Source organism: Nipponia nippon, unplaced genomic scaffold, assembly GCF_047370975.1.
Source record: "Nipponia nippon isolate SJK-2023a ecotype South Korea unplaced genomic scaffold, ASM4737097v1 scaffold_19, whole genome shotgun sequence".
Classification (NCBI taxonomy): Eukaryota; Metazoa; Chordata; class Aves; order Pelecaniformes; family Threskiornithidae; genus Nipponia; species Nipponia nippon.
This window is the reverse complement of record NW_028262335.1, coordinates 1,619,911-1,634,942: the sequence shown is the minus strand read 5'-3', so window position 1 is coordinate 1,634,942 and position 15,032 is coordinate 1,619,911. Positions and strand designations below refer to the sequence as shown.

The window sequence follows — 15,032 nt, the reverse complement described above, 5'->3', positions numbered from 1 at the left end:
GGCTGGAGAGGGGAAAAATTTCCACCGTCTCAGGCGCAAGACCTAAATTTAGCCCGTTTTACGAGAGGTCTGGCAGGCGGCCGGGAGCCTTAACGAGGCTTTAAAAAGCTCGTCAAGCCGCCCCCCCGCGAAATAACCGGTCCCGCTTCGCCTTCGCCGGGAGGAGGACGAGGAAGGGGGCTTCGCTCTTCCTCCCCGGCGGGAGCTGGGGTTCAGAGGTGGTGGGGGACGCGGTGGATGAACGTGAAATCCTCGGCTGCTTTCCGCTCGGAGCGCAGCTTTCACCGGTCGGCGTCGCCTGCCGGCACCATGGAGCTTTTTGGGAGCTTCGTCCGGCCCCGCGGCGAGACCTTGGGGTTCCCAGGTGAGTTTTGGGGGGGATCACCCCATTTTTAGGGCTGGGACATCCTTGTCCCAGAGGGTTTGGGCAAGAGTCGGAGCCGCGGGAGAGGCGTTTTGGGGGGTACCCCCACCGAACCGCGGCTGTGACACCCCGCTCTCCGGCAGCTCGGCCCAGCAACACCGGCACGGTGAAGACCCTGGGCAACACCTATCAGTTCACGGTGGACGTCAGCGACTTCGCCCCCGAGGACATCATCGTCACCACCTCCAACAACCAGATCGAGGTGCACGCTGAGAAGGTGGGCGCTCCCTCCCTTCCCTGCTCACCCCCACAGCGAGGAGCACCCCAAAATCTTCAACCGGGGACCCCCCAACTCCCTCACGGCCCCGGCCATAGCCTCGATGGGGCTTCATTCACCATTTCCTCATCTTTTCGCCTCGTATTTCGTAGGAGCGAAGCCCACAAGACCTAACAAACTCATGCTCTGTAATCACCCCTCTCCCGGGGGGGTGGGAACCGAAAAAAGCACCTTTGTCCCCCCCAGCTGCCACCCGCATCCCGCCCGTCCCCGCAGGGAGATAAATATTAACACCACACACAAGGCGTGACCGCCAGCCTCACCCAAGGGCAGGGAACAACGCGTCCCTGTCCCGCCTGCACCCCAAAAATCGCCCGTTTTCACCCATTTTTTTCCCCAGCTGGCCGCGGATGGCACTGTCATGAACACCTTCACCCACAAATGTCAGCTGCCCGAAGATGTGGACCCCACGTCGGTGTCGTCCTCGCTGGGGGATGACGGCACGTTGACCATCCGGGCGCAACGACAGCCCGCCAAGCACGCCGACCACGTCCAGCAAACCTTCCGGACTGAGATCAAGATCTGAGGGGTCGGGGGGGGGGTCTCTTTCCCCCATCCTCTGCCCCCTCGTTAATTATTTGGGTAATTTGGAAAGGAGGTGGGACGTGGGGTAGGGGATGGGAACGCTCCCCCGCGGGGTCACACCTGTGCCGAGGGGCCAGCATGGAGAGACGCATCCTGTCACCCACCGGAGAAACTCCGGAGGGAAGTCGCGGCTCCGGCAGTTTTTAGGTGGCGAGGGTTGATGGGGAAGATCCGGCATGCTGAGAGCCCTGCCGGGAGCGAGGAGTGAGGTTCCCTTCCCCGACCCTCCGCCGGAGCTTGTCTCTGTATATACAGGTTGTGATAAATTATTGAGAATGCCTGACTGCTGCCTCCTCAGTTTTTTAATGTTTTCTTGATGCTTTTCCCCCAAAAGGGCTGCGGGTTCAGCCCCAGGGGGTGTCTCGGTAAGGGGTACCACGAGCAGTTCTTCCTTCCCGATAAAAAATGTGGGTGAGGAGCCGCCCTGGCTCCCCTCCGCGCCTGCGGCCCCGTTTATTTCCAGCCCGGGGTGACTCATTTCTTCCCCTCCGCTCTATTTCTGAGCCATTCCCTCAGCTGTTCGGCCGCCGGCCCACCTGGAAGGTCACCAAATCCTCCTCCCCTCGCCCACCGGCACCCATCGCCCTTGGGGAAGCCCTGGGCAGCGGCGTGAGCTGGGACGACGGTCCCAGCCTGGCTGCCAAACCCAAGGGCTTGTTTTTGGGGGCCCAAATGCTCCCCCAAATCCCCCCCGAGGGCCCAGCTCCATCTCCCAGTGTGTACAAACAACAGCGAGGTGTCCATTCAGGGCGAGCGGCTGTTTATAGATACCACACACCGCCCGGCTCGTGTTGCTGCTCCAGCTCTGAGGTCAGCTCGTCCCCGCTTGTTCCCTAACGACTCGTGACTTGCATTAACACACCTGCAGCGTCGGGGACACACACAAACACACGGCTCTTCCATCGTCTCCTCCGGTGGCGTCTATCGGCACCACCGGTCACTCAGGGGACTCCCCGCCGCAAGATGCTATGAGGAAAAATGTTGAAAAGTTATTCAAAAAGCTCTTAACAGCTACAAAAGTCCCCAGCACAGCTTAGGAAATTGGAGCCGCGGAGGCGAAGAGCAGAGGCGATGCCCTGCCCTTGGTCCTCTGCGATGGGATGTGTCTGCTCTGCCCCAAAATGCCACCCCTGGGTGCCCGGGGCACCCCCGCACCCCGGGAGCCCCCCGCCGCGGTCACAGATTGCCATCTAGTGGTGACAGGCTGCTGAGTGGCCCTCACCCACAGAGCTCCAGCGAAAAAAGGAAGGGAAAAAAACCTCCTTTTTCCCCCCAAAGCCGGCTGGTTTTGCACGGGGGAAGATTTCCGAGGCAAGGAGCGGGCGATGGGACAGCTCAGAGCCCCAGCGCCGAACAAACCCTGCAGCAGCTTGGCCCCGCTATGGGTTTATTTTTGGCAGGCCGGCCGGGAAATGTGGCCTTAGGGAGAAACAGGTTGACAGGAATACGAGTATTGTGTTTTGGGGGCTGCCTGCTCTCGGCCTGCTGCCTGCACCTGCCCGAACTCACTGGTACCTTGCAACGCGCCACAGTAAGCGGCTGCCTGAGGGGGTTTGCCCGTGCAGAGGCTCCACTTCAGGCAACACGTACAGCTTTTGGCCCGTGCTGACCTCCCGGGACCACAGCAGGGCCCGGTCCCTGTGGAGACACTCGGCCGCCATCATGGCGGCGGCCCAACGCCTCAGCCTGCTGGTGATCCTAGGGGTTTGGGCAACCTTGGGTGGGGGAACCAAAGCCTGAGGGCAATACAGCGTGGCGGAACGGGGCCCTTTGCCGCTCAGGGAGCCGCAGGGCCAGCACCGGGGCCAACCCGCCCCTCGCAGCTCCGCCCGCCGCCCTCGCACTGTCATGGCGGCGGCCCTGAGGCGAGGGGAGGGAAGCGGCGGGCGGTGCCACGTGACCGGCCTCACCGCCCCGACTGCGCATGCGCAGGACCCGCCCCGCCCCGGCGCCGTCGGTGGGTGGAGAGGGGCGACGCCGCTTCCGCCCGGCGCTAAGATGGCGGCGCCCTTTGTCTGGTCCGTGTCACGGTGAGCGCCGCGGGCGGCGATGTGAGGCCCCCGCCGGGCCCGGCATGGCAGGTAGCGGCGGGGGGGACCGGGGGAGGCTGCGGGGAGCCCGGGGAGGGGCCGGAGGGCCTGAGGAAGGGGATTTGGGGGGGGTACGGGGGCTTTGAGGGGAACGGGGCTGCGGCCCAGCTCGCTGCCAGGGGAGGCCCCCCTTAAAAGGAGCCGCTTTAGGGGGACACCCCGCTGTGTGACCCCCGGTTTTCTGACGGGAGACTGCGTGGGGGTCCCCCCAGCCCCTTAGCACCCCCGGGGGGGCCGTGGCAGCTCTTTCCCCCCGGATTTGTGCCCCCCACCCCGAGCGGCCCCTCCTCAGGCGGCTGCCGGGCCCTGTGCGGAGGCCCAGGCCGCTGTCGCGAGGGGAACGGGGGCTGCTGGGGTCCTCGCCAGCCCACCCTGACCACAGTGTCTGCGTCTGCCGTGGGAGACGTGTCCCCCCACAGAGCCGTGGGGTGATTCGGGGCAAGGTCAGGAGCGAAGCCCTGGCTCCCCACGTGTGGGGCAGCCACCATCCCCGCGGGACACAGCCAGACGTCTGTGGAGGACACAGCCCTGACAGCCAACGCGGGGCGAGACGAGTCCCCTGACACCGCGCGAGCTGTCTGCGCATCAAGGACGTTGCTAGCAGAAGAGCGGAGAAAACTTCAAAGCATCATGGAGCAGCTCCAGTTAAAAAGGGTTTTTTTCTCATCTTCTGGCATCTCTTTTGGTGCGATGACAGCCCATACCGGCTGTACGTGCCCTCCGCGGGCGTCGCTTTCTGGGTGCAGGTGACGCGTTCCATGGACAAGCCACGTTTCTTTAATTGCATTTCTGCATCAGAAGCTTCTGCCGAAATTTCAGAGATCAGGCAGCGTTCCAAAGGCAGGTTTATTGCAAGAAAACGAAGGTTTCCTAGTTTGTTATCCGTGCGCTGCAGAAACGGGCGGTTTTCACAGCAGAACTCGAGGTCTGGCGATGCCTCGGCAGCCCCGCTGGCTCCCTGCCTGCTGCAGCCCGGGGCTCCGGTTACCTGCGGGCAGCCCTGCCTGCACAGCCACATCAGGAGCTGCACGAGCGTATCTGTGGGCCCAAAAACTAAATAACCCAGGGGTCTGCAGGGTGTCTGTTCGCTGGGGAGTCCAGAATCATCTCTCTCCTCATGTCTTTCTCCTTTTAGTTCCTTTTCACTGTGTTTTTTTCCTGCCTGTTGTCACTTGTGATTATTTTCTCCCCTCCTTACAGCTGAATGTCAGCTTGCCTTCCGGTTTTGCTGCTGACCACAAACTCCAGAGCCCTTCTCTATTTCATAAGCTGTATTATTAGCACATCTGTACCTTGAATATTCCGGTCAGATCAGCTCTTAACTTTATTTTTTTAACTTAAAATGTTGCAGAATCAGTTACTGGAAATGAGGACAGACTCCTCTTCGCAGAGACTGAAAGGATTAGGGCTGCTTTGTTCCCCGAGCTGACACACAAGAAGGGAGATGACGGTAGGCAGAAAGTAAACCCCCTCTTCCTTTTTATCTTCTCAGGCTGAATGGTGACAGCGTTGAAAGGCGACATTTAAACCACTATTTTTTTTCTAATTTATTGAGGCTTTGAGGTTTTTTTTACTAGGTAGGCACTCAGGTGGCAGGTACAAGGAGAGGTTAATATCATTAATAAGCGAGAGAGCTTAATGGAGCTCATGTGGGAAGCTCCCCGGGACTGTTGCTGCTGTATTTATCTCTGCAAGTGTGTGCAGCAGGCGTGGGTGTTCTCATAACGAAGCTTTTCTGTGATTAATCGGGTAACGAGAGACTCGACAGCCATGTCGGGGAGAGGTCGGGAGGGGAAACGGCGTTCCTGTGCCTCTGACAAGGTGAAATCGGGGGGTGCCCGGTCCTGGGTTCGGTGACGTTGGACCTTGGTACCTTCAGCACGCAAGGTTTGGGTTTTAAAACGGAGCTTTTAATCCCATTTCTCCCAGGATGGCTGCGTAGAGACTGACTTGAGCACCGGGAAGGGGGAAAACTCTGGAGGAGAGCCGCAACCGTCTCACCCACAGCCTCTGTCCTCTGGATACCTCCACTCCTCGCAGCGCAGGGGTGAGGTTGGGCACCAGTCATGGCTTATCTTTGTTTTTCAGACGAGGAGCTCTGACACACTGACACACGTTCTCAGACAACGCTGCAACCTTAAATAGCCGACAGCGATGGGTTTGCGCTAACGGGAGATAATTTATTTAGCAATCGGGTGGGCCAGCAGTGCCTGAGTTGGCATTTGCCCTCCCTGGACCCATCCCCCGATCCATCCCCATTTCAGCAGTTCCCATTTGGTCAGGAAAGGAGCTGGATCTCGGCAGCGGAGCCACAAACTGGCCCTGCCTGAGCAGTGGCAAGGAACCAGGGTGGCGTTTTGGGTGCACCATGGTTTTCTTGATCCAGAGATTTGGGATTTTTAAGGCTTGGAGTCAGGGATTTTAGTGTACAAAGGTGATCTCAGCTGCTGGGGGACGTTGGGTGCTGGGTTCGGGCATGAGGGCGATACGCAGCTCGTCCCAACCTCTGCCCCGCTGCGCTCGCATGCTCTGACAAAGCTGTAACGTGACGTTGCGGAGGAAACCACAGAAAAGATGAAGTTTTTTGGGAGGAGTTGAGTTTCTTGGGATTTTGCTTCCTTCGCAAAGCTTGGGCGCGAAGCTGAAGCGAGTCCAATCAGGGAGCAATAAAAATCATCATTCAGATGCAAAATGCCTCCTACAAATTACCAAAAATAGCCTTTTAGCGCATCAAACCATCGTGATTTCTCAGGTCCTGCTGTGCAGAGACTTCCAAGCACGGAAGGCAGCGTTGTTTGTCCTGCTGGGAAAATCCTCCCCTTTTTTCCCAGCACTTCCTTTGCAGACCTTACAGGGTCATACCTATGCGGGGGTTTAGACAGATTTTGATACAAATACTGATTTCTCTAGCTGTTGAGGGATGTATTTTGGGACAGGCTGTAGGTGTTTGGTTAAAAAATACCCCGTGTTTTGGAGAGCTTGGGGGAAAGTTGCGGTGGGTTATTAATTGCAAAGACAAACAGCGTCTTTTGGGAGTGTAACTTTCTCCATGTGTGATCCGATGCTGTCGGAGGTGTCTGGGCTTCTCATCCCCGCTGGGAATGATTTTGGAAACCGAACCAATCCTTGGACGGAAGATCTTTCACCGAGCGCATTGCTAGCACCCGCTGCAGACAGGAGGAGGCTCCCTCTGCCCGCGGTGCTCGCCTGCGGCGTGCTTGTGCACGCTGGAATGGATCCGGAGGAAGGGACACGCTCGCGGCTACCTGGAAGCGACCTGGTTTTGTGGATCCAAACCTGTCACCTTTCCCCAGCCTGAGACTCCCCACGTTGTTTTTAAGAGCTGGTAAAGTGGAAAAGCAACTGCTGTGGGCTGGAAACCTTCAGAGAGCCGCCGAGCATCGGCTTAGCATCAAAACTGAGACTTTCCCTGGCCATAACCTTGCTTCTTCCAGCAGTCAGAACTTCAGGGGCTTCCTGGCCTGGCAGGTTGAACAAATAACCGCGGATAGTCCCTGCTTGGTTTCTCCTCCCTCCTTGCTCATCGCTTGCTGGGCAAGCAATCCTTTCGGCCTGCGGAGGAATCATTTTCTGAAAACGAAGCTGAGTGAAAACCCTTCATTCTCTACCCTGCGCCCTGCAGGCGCAGCCCAGGAGAAAACCCCAATGCGTGGCAGCGGATCAAGCTCGCGGCACCTCTCAGCCTTTGCCGACGAGGACCTTGTTGAAAAATGGGCTTTCGCAGTGTTTCCAGGCGTTTGCAGCCAAAGTCATGCTTCAAACAGGGAGAATTCCCTCCAAACACACGATAAAAAAATTAAAATCCCTCAGTATCGTGACGCGAGTGCCTAAAATGAGCAGGAGCGTGAAGATTTTGATGAAGATTTTTGATTTTTTTTCTTGGCAGTGCTGGGTTAACAGTTGGACTTGATGATCTTAAAGGTCTTTGCCAACCTAAATGTTTCTATGATTCTATGAACGCTTCCCATGCTGTGTCCTCGGCAGGAGTGGTGGCACCGCCTGCTCGCTGAAGGGACACGTTTGCAGAGGCAACAGGGTTCCTGCTCACAGCTTGAGCCAGATGAAGAGCAATAAATGTATTTTAAATGCTGTTAGGATAGGAAAAAAATATACTGACTGTGCAATCGACTCCTCTGCAGGTGTTGTGCCTGTTACAGGAGAGGTTTTGGTGTTGTATTTGGTGGGGGAGGCAGGTGGCCGTAGCGAGGAGCTGAAATTAGGCTTTTTGGGCCGCGTTTGTTAACGAACAGGGTGGTCAGGTTGTGGTTGATCCGTGGCTTTGTGATCTGTCCTGTTTTCGTGGCCCTTTCTGACGCGACATCGGGGTTTCAGCACCCGTCTCACCCCTCTCCCGGGTCTTTTTTTTTTTTTTTCCCTCCCCACAGCCATGGATTTCCCCCAGCACAGCAAGCAAGTCCTGGAACAGCTGAACCAGCAGCGGCAGCTGGGTTTGCTGTGCGACTGCACCTTCGTGGTGGACGGCATCGACTTCAAGGCCCACAAAGCCGTGCTGGCGGCCTGCAGCGAGTATTTCAGGATGCTCTTCGTCGACCAGAAGGACGTGGTGCACCTCGACATCAGCAACGCGGCAGGTAGGCAGAGGGTTATCTGATATCCCTCTGTGCCGCTTAAACGAAGCGGTTTGGTGCCCGGGGGCCAAGGGAGGCTCTTCAGCCTGTTCTTTTGTGCGCTTTGGGCTTTTCAAAATTGTATGGCCGAGAGGTAAGAACTTATTTCTGGTTGCATCGCCTCCCTTGCAGGCCTGGGCCAGGTTTTGGAGTTCATGTACACGGCTAAGCTAAGCCTAAACCCCGACAATGTGGAAGACGTGCTGGCTGTGGCGGGTTTCCTCCAAATGCAGGAGATCGTTAGCGCTTGCAACGCTCTCAAGTCCCTCGCTGCACCAGCAGAAAGCCCCGCCAAGAGCCAGCAGCCCCCCGCCGCGATCGGTACGTAGCCTCCTCGCTTTCCCTCATCCTGGGAGACTGGGAATTGCCCCGCGAAGCGGCCAAGCCCATGACCTGGGTACATCTGGTGCACAAGAGTGTCGGGATGAGGTTTGGTCCCCTTGTGAGCCACCAGCAGTGGCTGATGCTTCCTTGAATCTTTATGGGATTTGGGAATCCTTCTAGCAGCCATCGGGGTGCCCCTGCGTGGGCAGCAAAAGCTGGAGCGCTTTGCCTCTTCCCTCGCAGGGGCTGACAAGGCGACTGTCGAGGACAAGAGGTCGGCTGCAGAACCACTGGGTCATCTTGACAAAATAAAACCCGTTCCTCCCGACCCGGAGGGGAAGGAAGAGACGCCCGTAGCCACGGCAGCGCAGCCTGAGGCGCAGACGGAGCAGCTGGGTGGCCAAGAAGGTGAGCCACCAAGGGATGACACCCAAACCCCCCCTTGTCACTCCCCCCAGCACACCCTGTCCTGCTGCCAGGCTCCGCTGTGTGGAGCCTGATGTCTCCTCAGGCGTGCCCGAGACACTCTGTTGCTTCTAGGGGCAGATGTTGCCATCCAAGAGGGCCCCAACGCCGAATTTCCCAGCCACCCGCAGCCAGGGGAGAGCATGGTCAGCAGCAGCAGCCCTGCGGCGAAGGGCAGCATCTCTCCGGGTGCCGAAACGGGAGGTGTGTTATGAGCAAAGGCGGTGGCGGGGACTTTGCTGCCTGCCCGCTCCCTTCAGCAGGGCTGAAGCAAAGCTGGGCAAGCGTCGAACCCTTGTTTTCCATGCAATTAATTTTGTTAGCGTGAGTTCTGCTGTGCAGGCACTGTTTCCTGCGAGTCGCAGAGCCCGCAGGAGCGGTTGTCCGTGGGGCAGAGCTAGGAGAGGTTGGGAAGTGCTCCTCTGCCTGCGCAGGCTTTTGGATTTTAGGCCTAATTACCTGTAAATCCAAAGTGACTCCAGGCAGAGGTCTCGGCACCTGTGTGGCATGATGGAGTACCAGGATTTCCCTGAGTACGGTAGGGCAGGTCTAATCCCCATCACCTTAAGCCCAGGCTTAGAGTTAGGAAATAGAGGTGGGTTTTGCATCTCTGCTGCTGCTCCCGACCGCTAGCATCCCCGTTTCCTAAATGCCTGCAGAGACAGAGCTGGAAGGGAAGGAGGAAGAGGGGGAGATGACGGCAGAGGACGAAGAGGAGGCTAAAATCCCTGAGGAAGAACAGCCCCGGTTAGAAAATGGAGAAAACGCCGAAGATAATGAATCGGGAAGCACCGACTCTGGGCAGGAGAACTTGGGTGAAACCCGTCTGCTGCGTTCGGGTACTTACAGTGACAGGACCGAATCGAAAGCCTACGGCTCCGTCACGCACAAGTGCGAGGTGAGGCCGGCTGCGGCCCCGAGCGGCGTCTCCAGTCCCTCGGGGACACCGGGCGTCACCGGCCGCGCCTGCACCTGTCTCTCTCCGTCCCTAGGACTGCGGGAAGGAGTTCACCCACACCGGTAACTTCAAGCGGCACATCCGTATCCACACCGGCGAGAAACCCTTCTCCTGCAGGGAGTGTAACAAAGCCTTCTCCGACCCGGCTGCATGCAAAGCCCACGAGAAGACGCACAGGTACGGCAACGCCGGGGACCGAGCGGTGCCGCCGGGTGGAGGAAGGCTTGTGATGATGCCGGCGGCTGGCTGAGGGCGTGAGGGTTTGAGGAAGAGGTCGGTACAGCAGCCAATGCCGCTCTGCCTCTCGCATGGGTCTGGAGGAGTCGGCGCTGCAGGGTTGGAAACTCCCAGCAGCTCATTTGGATGGCGCCAGCCACGCAAAGGTGCCGGCAGCGCCTAAAAAATGCGGCTTTTGCTGCAAAAAATCGAATCCTTGCGAAATGTGTCAGCGCGGTGGGGCAGTCCGGGAGGAGATTTATCTTTCCACCCGTCCTTCCGTTTTGCGTTGCTTCAAGGTATCCTGTGGGATCCGGGTGGGTCTGGCTGGGGTGGTGGAGCTCGGGTCAGGGCGGCGAGAGCTCGGCACGCCGGTGCTTCCCCCCCAGCATGACGGCCCCGTCTCCTCCACAGCCCATTGAAGCCCTACGGCTGCGAGGAGTGCGGGAAGAGCTACCGCCTCATCAGCCTGCTGAACCTCCACAAGAAACGGCACACGGGGGAGGCCAAATACCGCTGCGACGACTGCGGCAAGCTCTTCACCACCTCTGGCAACCTCAAACGGCACCAGCTGGTCCACAGCGGGGAGAAACCGTACCAGTGCGACTACTGCGGGCGCTCCTTCTCTGACCCCACCTCTAAAATGCGGCACCTGGAGACCCACGACACCGACAAGGAGCACAAGTGTCCCCACTGCGACAAGAAATTCAACCAGGTGAATTGGGGGGGGGGGAAAGCCGGACCCACGGGGGTTTGGGTCCCTCTGGAGGGAGATGAGGGTGATGTTGGGGGGTTCTCTGCATCCCTCTCTCTGTCCCCAGGTGGGGAACTTGAAGGCTCACTTGAAGATTCACATCGCGGACGGGCCTCTGAAGTGTCGGGAATGCGGCAAACAGTTCACCACTTCAGGTAGCCCGGGGTTGGTAGGTGGTGAGGTCCGAGCGACGGAGGTTCGGCTGGCTCAGGGGGAAACAGGGACTGCTCCGTGGGGGGATGGGAGCCGGAGGAGGGGTTTCATCCTGGGCACGGGAGGGTTTAAACCTCTCGCTGTGGTTGTGCTGCATAAATTTCTGGCATCCCCTATGGGATCGCACCCCGGGGATGCTCCTGGAAGGAGCCCTTGATCCAGCTTTTGGGATGGAGACATCTCCTCCCATTTCCCCAAACCTCTGCAGAGCTCGAGGGGTCTGGATGAGGCTGATGGAGTCTCTCCATCCCCTCAAAAATGGTCTTCACAACCATGTTGTTGCCTGATCCTCAGCTCCAGGTTGGTCCCCGCTCCGTAAATAGCGATGGACTTTCCCGATGGAGCTACCGGGGCGCTGGGAAGGAGGGAGGGAGGGTGCTGGTGTCCCCATGCCCCCCGGCTGAGCCTCCTCTGCTCTCAGGCAACCTGAAACGGCACCTCCGCATCCACAGCGGGGAGAAACCCTACGTCTGCGTCCACTGCCAGCGCCAATTCGCCGACCCCGGGGCGCTGCAGCGACACGTCCGCATCCACACCGGTAGGGACACAGCTCTGCCACCCCTCCTTTTCCCCAAGGAATTTTGGGGGAGCCTCGTGCATCCCCGTGGTGTTGATCCCCCCCCCCCCAACATCTTGTCTCCCCCAGGAGAGAAGCCGTGCCAGTGCTTGATCTGCGGGAAAGCCTTCACCCAAGCGAGCTCCCTCATCGCCCACGTGCGCCAGCACACCGGGGAGAAGCCCTACGTCTGCGAACGCTGCGGCAAGAGGTGAGGGTTCACCCCGTGAATTTTGGGGTGCAACTCCACCCACCCTCCACGGCCACGTGGAGGTGCCAGGGTGCCATCGTTGGGGACGGGGATCGTGGTGACCACCCTGGTTTGCCCCCCCTCTTCCCCCCCCCAGATTCGTGCAATCGAGCCAACTGGCCAACCATATCCGTCACCACGATAATATCCGACCCCACAAATGCACCGTCTGCAACAAAGCCTTCGTCAACGTGGGCGATCTCTCCAAACACATCATTATCCACACCGGTGGGTACCCCGACAACCCCCCAAATTGTCAATCAACCCCCTAAATCGTCAACCACCCTTAAATTTCTCAACTCGTCCCCAGGGGAGAAGCCATTTTTGTGTGACAAATGCGGCCGGGGCTTCAACCGGGTGGACAACCTGCGTTCCCATGTGAAGACGGTGCACCAAGGCAAGGCGGGCATCAAAATCCTCGAGCCGGAGGAAGGCGATGAGGTGAACATCGTCACGGTGGCTTCCGATGATATGGTGACACTGGCCACCGAGGCACTGGCCGCCACTGCTGTCACACAGCTCACGGGTGAGTTGGGGGTCCCAGAGCTGTCCCAAAAGCGAGGTTTAACCATGAGGTGCAGCTTAGGCATTCCAAGAGCTGTCCTAAAGCTGAGGTTTATCCAGCAGGTGCAGCTTGGGGGTCCCAGAGCCGTCCCAAAAGCGAGGTTTAACCATGAGGTGTGGCTTAGGGATTCCAAAAGCTGTCCTAAAGCTGAGGTTTATCCAGCAGGTGCAGCTTAGGGATTCCAAGAGTTGTCCTAAAAGCAAGGCTTATCCATGAGGTGCAGCTTGCGGATTCCAAGAGCCATCCCAAGAGCGAGGTTTATCCATGAGGTGTAGCTTAGGGATTCCAAGAGCTGTCCCAAAAGTGAGGTTTATCCTTGGGGTGCAGCTTGGGGATTCCAAAAGCTGTCCTAAAAGCAAGGTTTATCCATGAGGTGCAGCGTGGGGGTCCCAGAGCCATCCCAAAAGCGAGGTTTAATCATGAGGTGTGGCTTAGGGACTCCAAGAGCTGTCCTAAAGGCGAGGTTTATCTATCGGGTGCAGCTTGGGGGTCCCAGACCTGTCCCAAAAGCGAGGTTTAACCATGAGGTGTGGCTTAGCGATTCCAAGAGTTGTCCTAAAAGCAAGGTCTATCCATGAGGTGCAGCGTGGGGGGCCCAGAGCCATCCCAAAAGCGAGGCTTATCCATGGGGTGCAGCTTAGGGAGTCCCAGAGCCCTCCCAAAGGCCCGCAGAGGTTTACCCGTGGGGCGCAGCAGCTGTGGCCGGGAACCATCACAGCGTGGCTGGAGCCCCCTCCTGAACGCCGTGACGGGCAAAACCCCGCGCCCTGCTCCAGCCGGGGTCTCTCCCCGCGCCCCCTCCCCATCGGCTCCCCCTCCTCTCCCCCCGCAGTGGTCCCCGTAGCGGCCGCGGTGACGGCGGACGAGACCGAAGCACTTAAAGCCGAGATCACCAAAGCGGTGAAACAAGTGCAAGAAGCAGGTGAGACGGGGACGGGGAAGGCGGGGAAGCGGCCGGCTCCTGCCCCGCCACCCCCCCACCCCAGGCTCCCCCCCTTTTTTCCCCTCGCAGACCCCAACACCCAAATCCTCTACGCCTGCGATTCCTGCGGGGAAAAATTCCTGGATGCCACCAGCCTGGCGCAGCACGTCCGCATCCACACGGCCCAAGCCCTCGTCATGTTCCAGGCCGACACGGACTTTTACCAGCAATACGGAACCGCCGCCGCTTGGCAAACGGAGCAGGTTATTCCCGCCGGAGAACTGCTCTTCCGAACCCGCGATGGTCCCCCCGAACCCCCCGCCGCCCCCCTGGCCCCCGCGCCCACAGGCGGCGAGGCTCAGCCGCCCCCCGAGTGACTCCCCCTCGCCTTTATTTAAAAGACAGCTGCTTGGAAATGGTGTAAAAAGTGTATTTCTGGAAGGAGAGAGATGGAATAAATTGCAATATTTTCTAATGGGTGATGCTGGGGCGGGGGCGGGGGACGCTGCAGGCACCCTGTGGCCCCCCCAGGTGATGGTTGGGGGGGAAGGAGGGGGCTCCCCCAAACGCGGCGCCCCTCGGCTGGGCTGAGCTGCAGGGAGGGGCTGCTGAAATGCTCCGTTAATGGCTAAGGCGGGCACGATGGATGGAAAGGGGGGATAATGGAGATGATAAAGGTTAAAAAAAGGTGGGTTGGGATTTGCCAGCGGGGTTTTGGGGTGAAGGAGAGGGGAGACCCCCGCCCCGGCGAGGGCGAGCGGGGCTGGAGGCAGGGGAGAGCCCTTTTGGGGTAAAAAAAGGACAAAAAGGTGCTGCTGGGGGCCCAGGATCGGGGGGGGGGGGAGCTGGGGACCCCCTGCAGGGGACCCCCAGGCCCTGTGGGGATGGAGCGCGGGGGGGCCGGGGGCCGTGCACCCGTCCGTCTGTCCCCATCCCTGTTACCCCACCCGGCTGCTGCGGGGGTTTTGGGGCTCCAGGGGGGCGGCGCTGGCCCCAGCCCCGTCCCTTGTCCCCTCAGTGCTGGGGCCGGGGGGGACAGATGGACGGACGGGTGTGCAGGCCAGACGTGCAACTGTCCGTGTGTCCAGCTGGCCGTGCAACCACAGCACTGCACCCCCAGGGCCCCAGCCGACCCCACAGCACCCCCGGTGTGGTAACGGGGACGGGGACGAGGACAGACGCATGGACGGGTGCACGTCCAGGTGTATGGACAGCTGGACACACGGACAGTTGTACAGACAGCCAGACACACAGACGGATGGATGGATAGATGGACGTCCATCTGGGCAAACGGACAGGTGCACGTCCAGATGGACGTACGGATGGTGACACATCCAACCGGACACACGGACAGGTGAATGTCCAGGTGGAAACATGGATGGGTGCACAGCTGCACATCCAGCTGGACACACGGACAGCTGCAGGTCCAGACAGACAGATGGACTAGCTGGACACACGGATGTCTGCGTGTGCAGCCGGACACATGGACAAGTGGATGGATGGATGCATGGAGGGTTGCAACAGACAGCTGCAGGGTCATCCAGACACACGGACAGCTATATGTCTGACCGGACATACGGACAGTGGCAGACTGAGCTGGACACATGGATGAGTACACATCCAGTTGGACTCACAGACAGGTGTGTGTCCAGACAGACAGACGGACAGTTGTACATCCCGCTGGAAACGACCACAGCTGTATGTACTGCACGACACACAGATGGTTATGTGTCCAGCCGGACACACAGACAGTTCTACATCCAGACAGACAGATGGACAGTTGT

At 59.0% G+C, this 15,032-nt stretch overlaps 2 protein-coding genes across 6 annotated transcripts; both read left to right on the top strand.

Moving 5' to 3' along the window:
* Positions 1–120: 120 nt before the first annotated feature.
* HSPB7 (heat shock protein family B (small) member 7) lies at positions 121–1,569 on the top strand. The gene is made up of 3 exons (XM_009463403.2): positions 121–364; positions 508–641; positions 1,042–1,569. The coding sequence occupies exons 1-3, from the start codon at positions 238–240 to the stop codon at positions 1,225–1,227; spliced, it is 447 nt and encodes a 148-aa protein (XP_009461678.1). The 5' UTR covers positions 121–237; the 3' UTR covers positions 1,228–1,569.
* Positions 1,570–3,227: 1,658 nt separating this feature from the next.
* Positions 3,228–13,906, top strand: ZBTB17 (zinc finger and BTB domain containing 17). Of its 5 annotated transcripts, XM_087755725.1 has the most exons (17): positions 3,228–3,367; positions 4,728–4,826; positions 5,306–5,423; positions 7,783–7,989; positions 8,158–8,346; positions 8,593–8,757; positions 8,890–9,018; positions 9,474–9,712; positions 9,807–9,949; positions 10,403–10,703; positions 10,810–10,897; positions 11,377–11,493; positions 11,602–11,722; positions 11,859–11,989; positions 12,072–12,287; positions 13,159–13,248; positions 13,339–13,899. In XM_087755725.1, the coding sequence occupies exons 2-17, from the start codon at positions 4,821–4,823 to the stop codon at positions 13,623–13,625; spliced, it is 2,547 nt and encodes an 848-aa protein (XP_087611851.1). In that variant the 5' UTR covers positions 3,228–3,367; positions 4,728–4,820; the 3' UTR covers positions 13,626–13,899. The 5 variants fall into 5 exon arrangements, with proteins under 5 accessions (XP_087611851.1, XP_087611849.1, XP_087611852.1 ...); XM_087755723.1 differs by having other exon boundaries at positions 13,159–13,906; XM_087755726.1 differs by lacking the exon at positions 5,306–5,423 and having other exon boundaries at positions 3,234–3,367; positions 13,339–13,901.
* The last annotated feature ends 1,126 nt before the right edge of the window (positions 13,907–15,032 follow it).

Coding starts and splice junctions, on each gene's coding strand:
- ZBTB17 (XM_087755723.1), top strand. Junction 7,990..8,157: donor CGACATCAGCAACGCGGCAG/GTAGGCAGAGGG, acceptor CCTCCCTTGCAG/GCCTGGGCCAGGTTTTGGAG. Junction 9,019..9,473: donor TCCGGGTGCCGAAACGGGAG/GTGTGTTATGAG, acceptor AAATGCCTGCAG/AGACAGAGCTGGAAGGGAAG.
- HSPB7 (XM_009463403.2), top strand. CDS start 238: ATGAACGTGAAATCCTCGGCTGCTTTCCGCTCGGAGCGCAGCTTTCAC. Junction 365..507: donor CGAGACCTTGGGGTTCCCAG/GTGAGTTTTGGG, acceptor GCTCTCCGGCAG/CTCGGCCCAGCAACACCGGC. Junction 642..1,041: donor TCGAGGTGCACGCTGAGAAG/GTGGGCGCTCCC, acceptor TTTTTTCCCCAG/CTGGCCGCGGATGGCACTGT.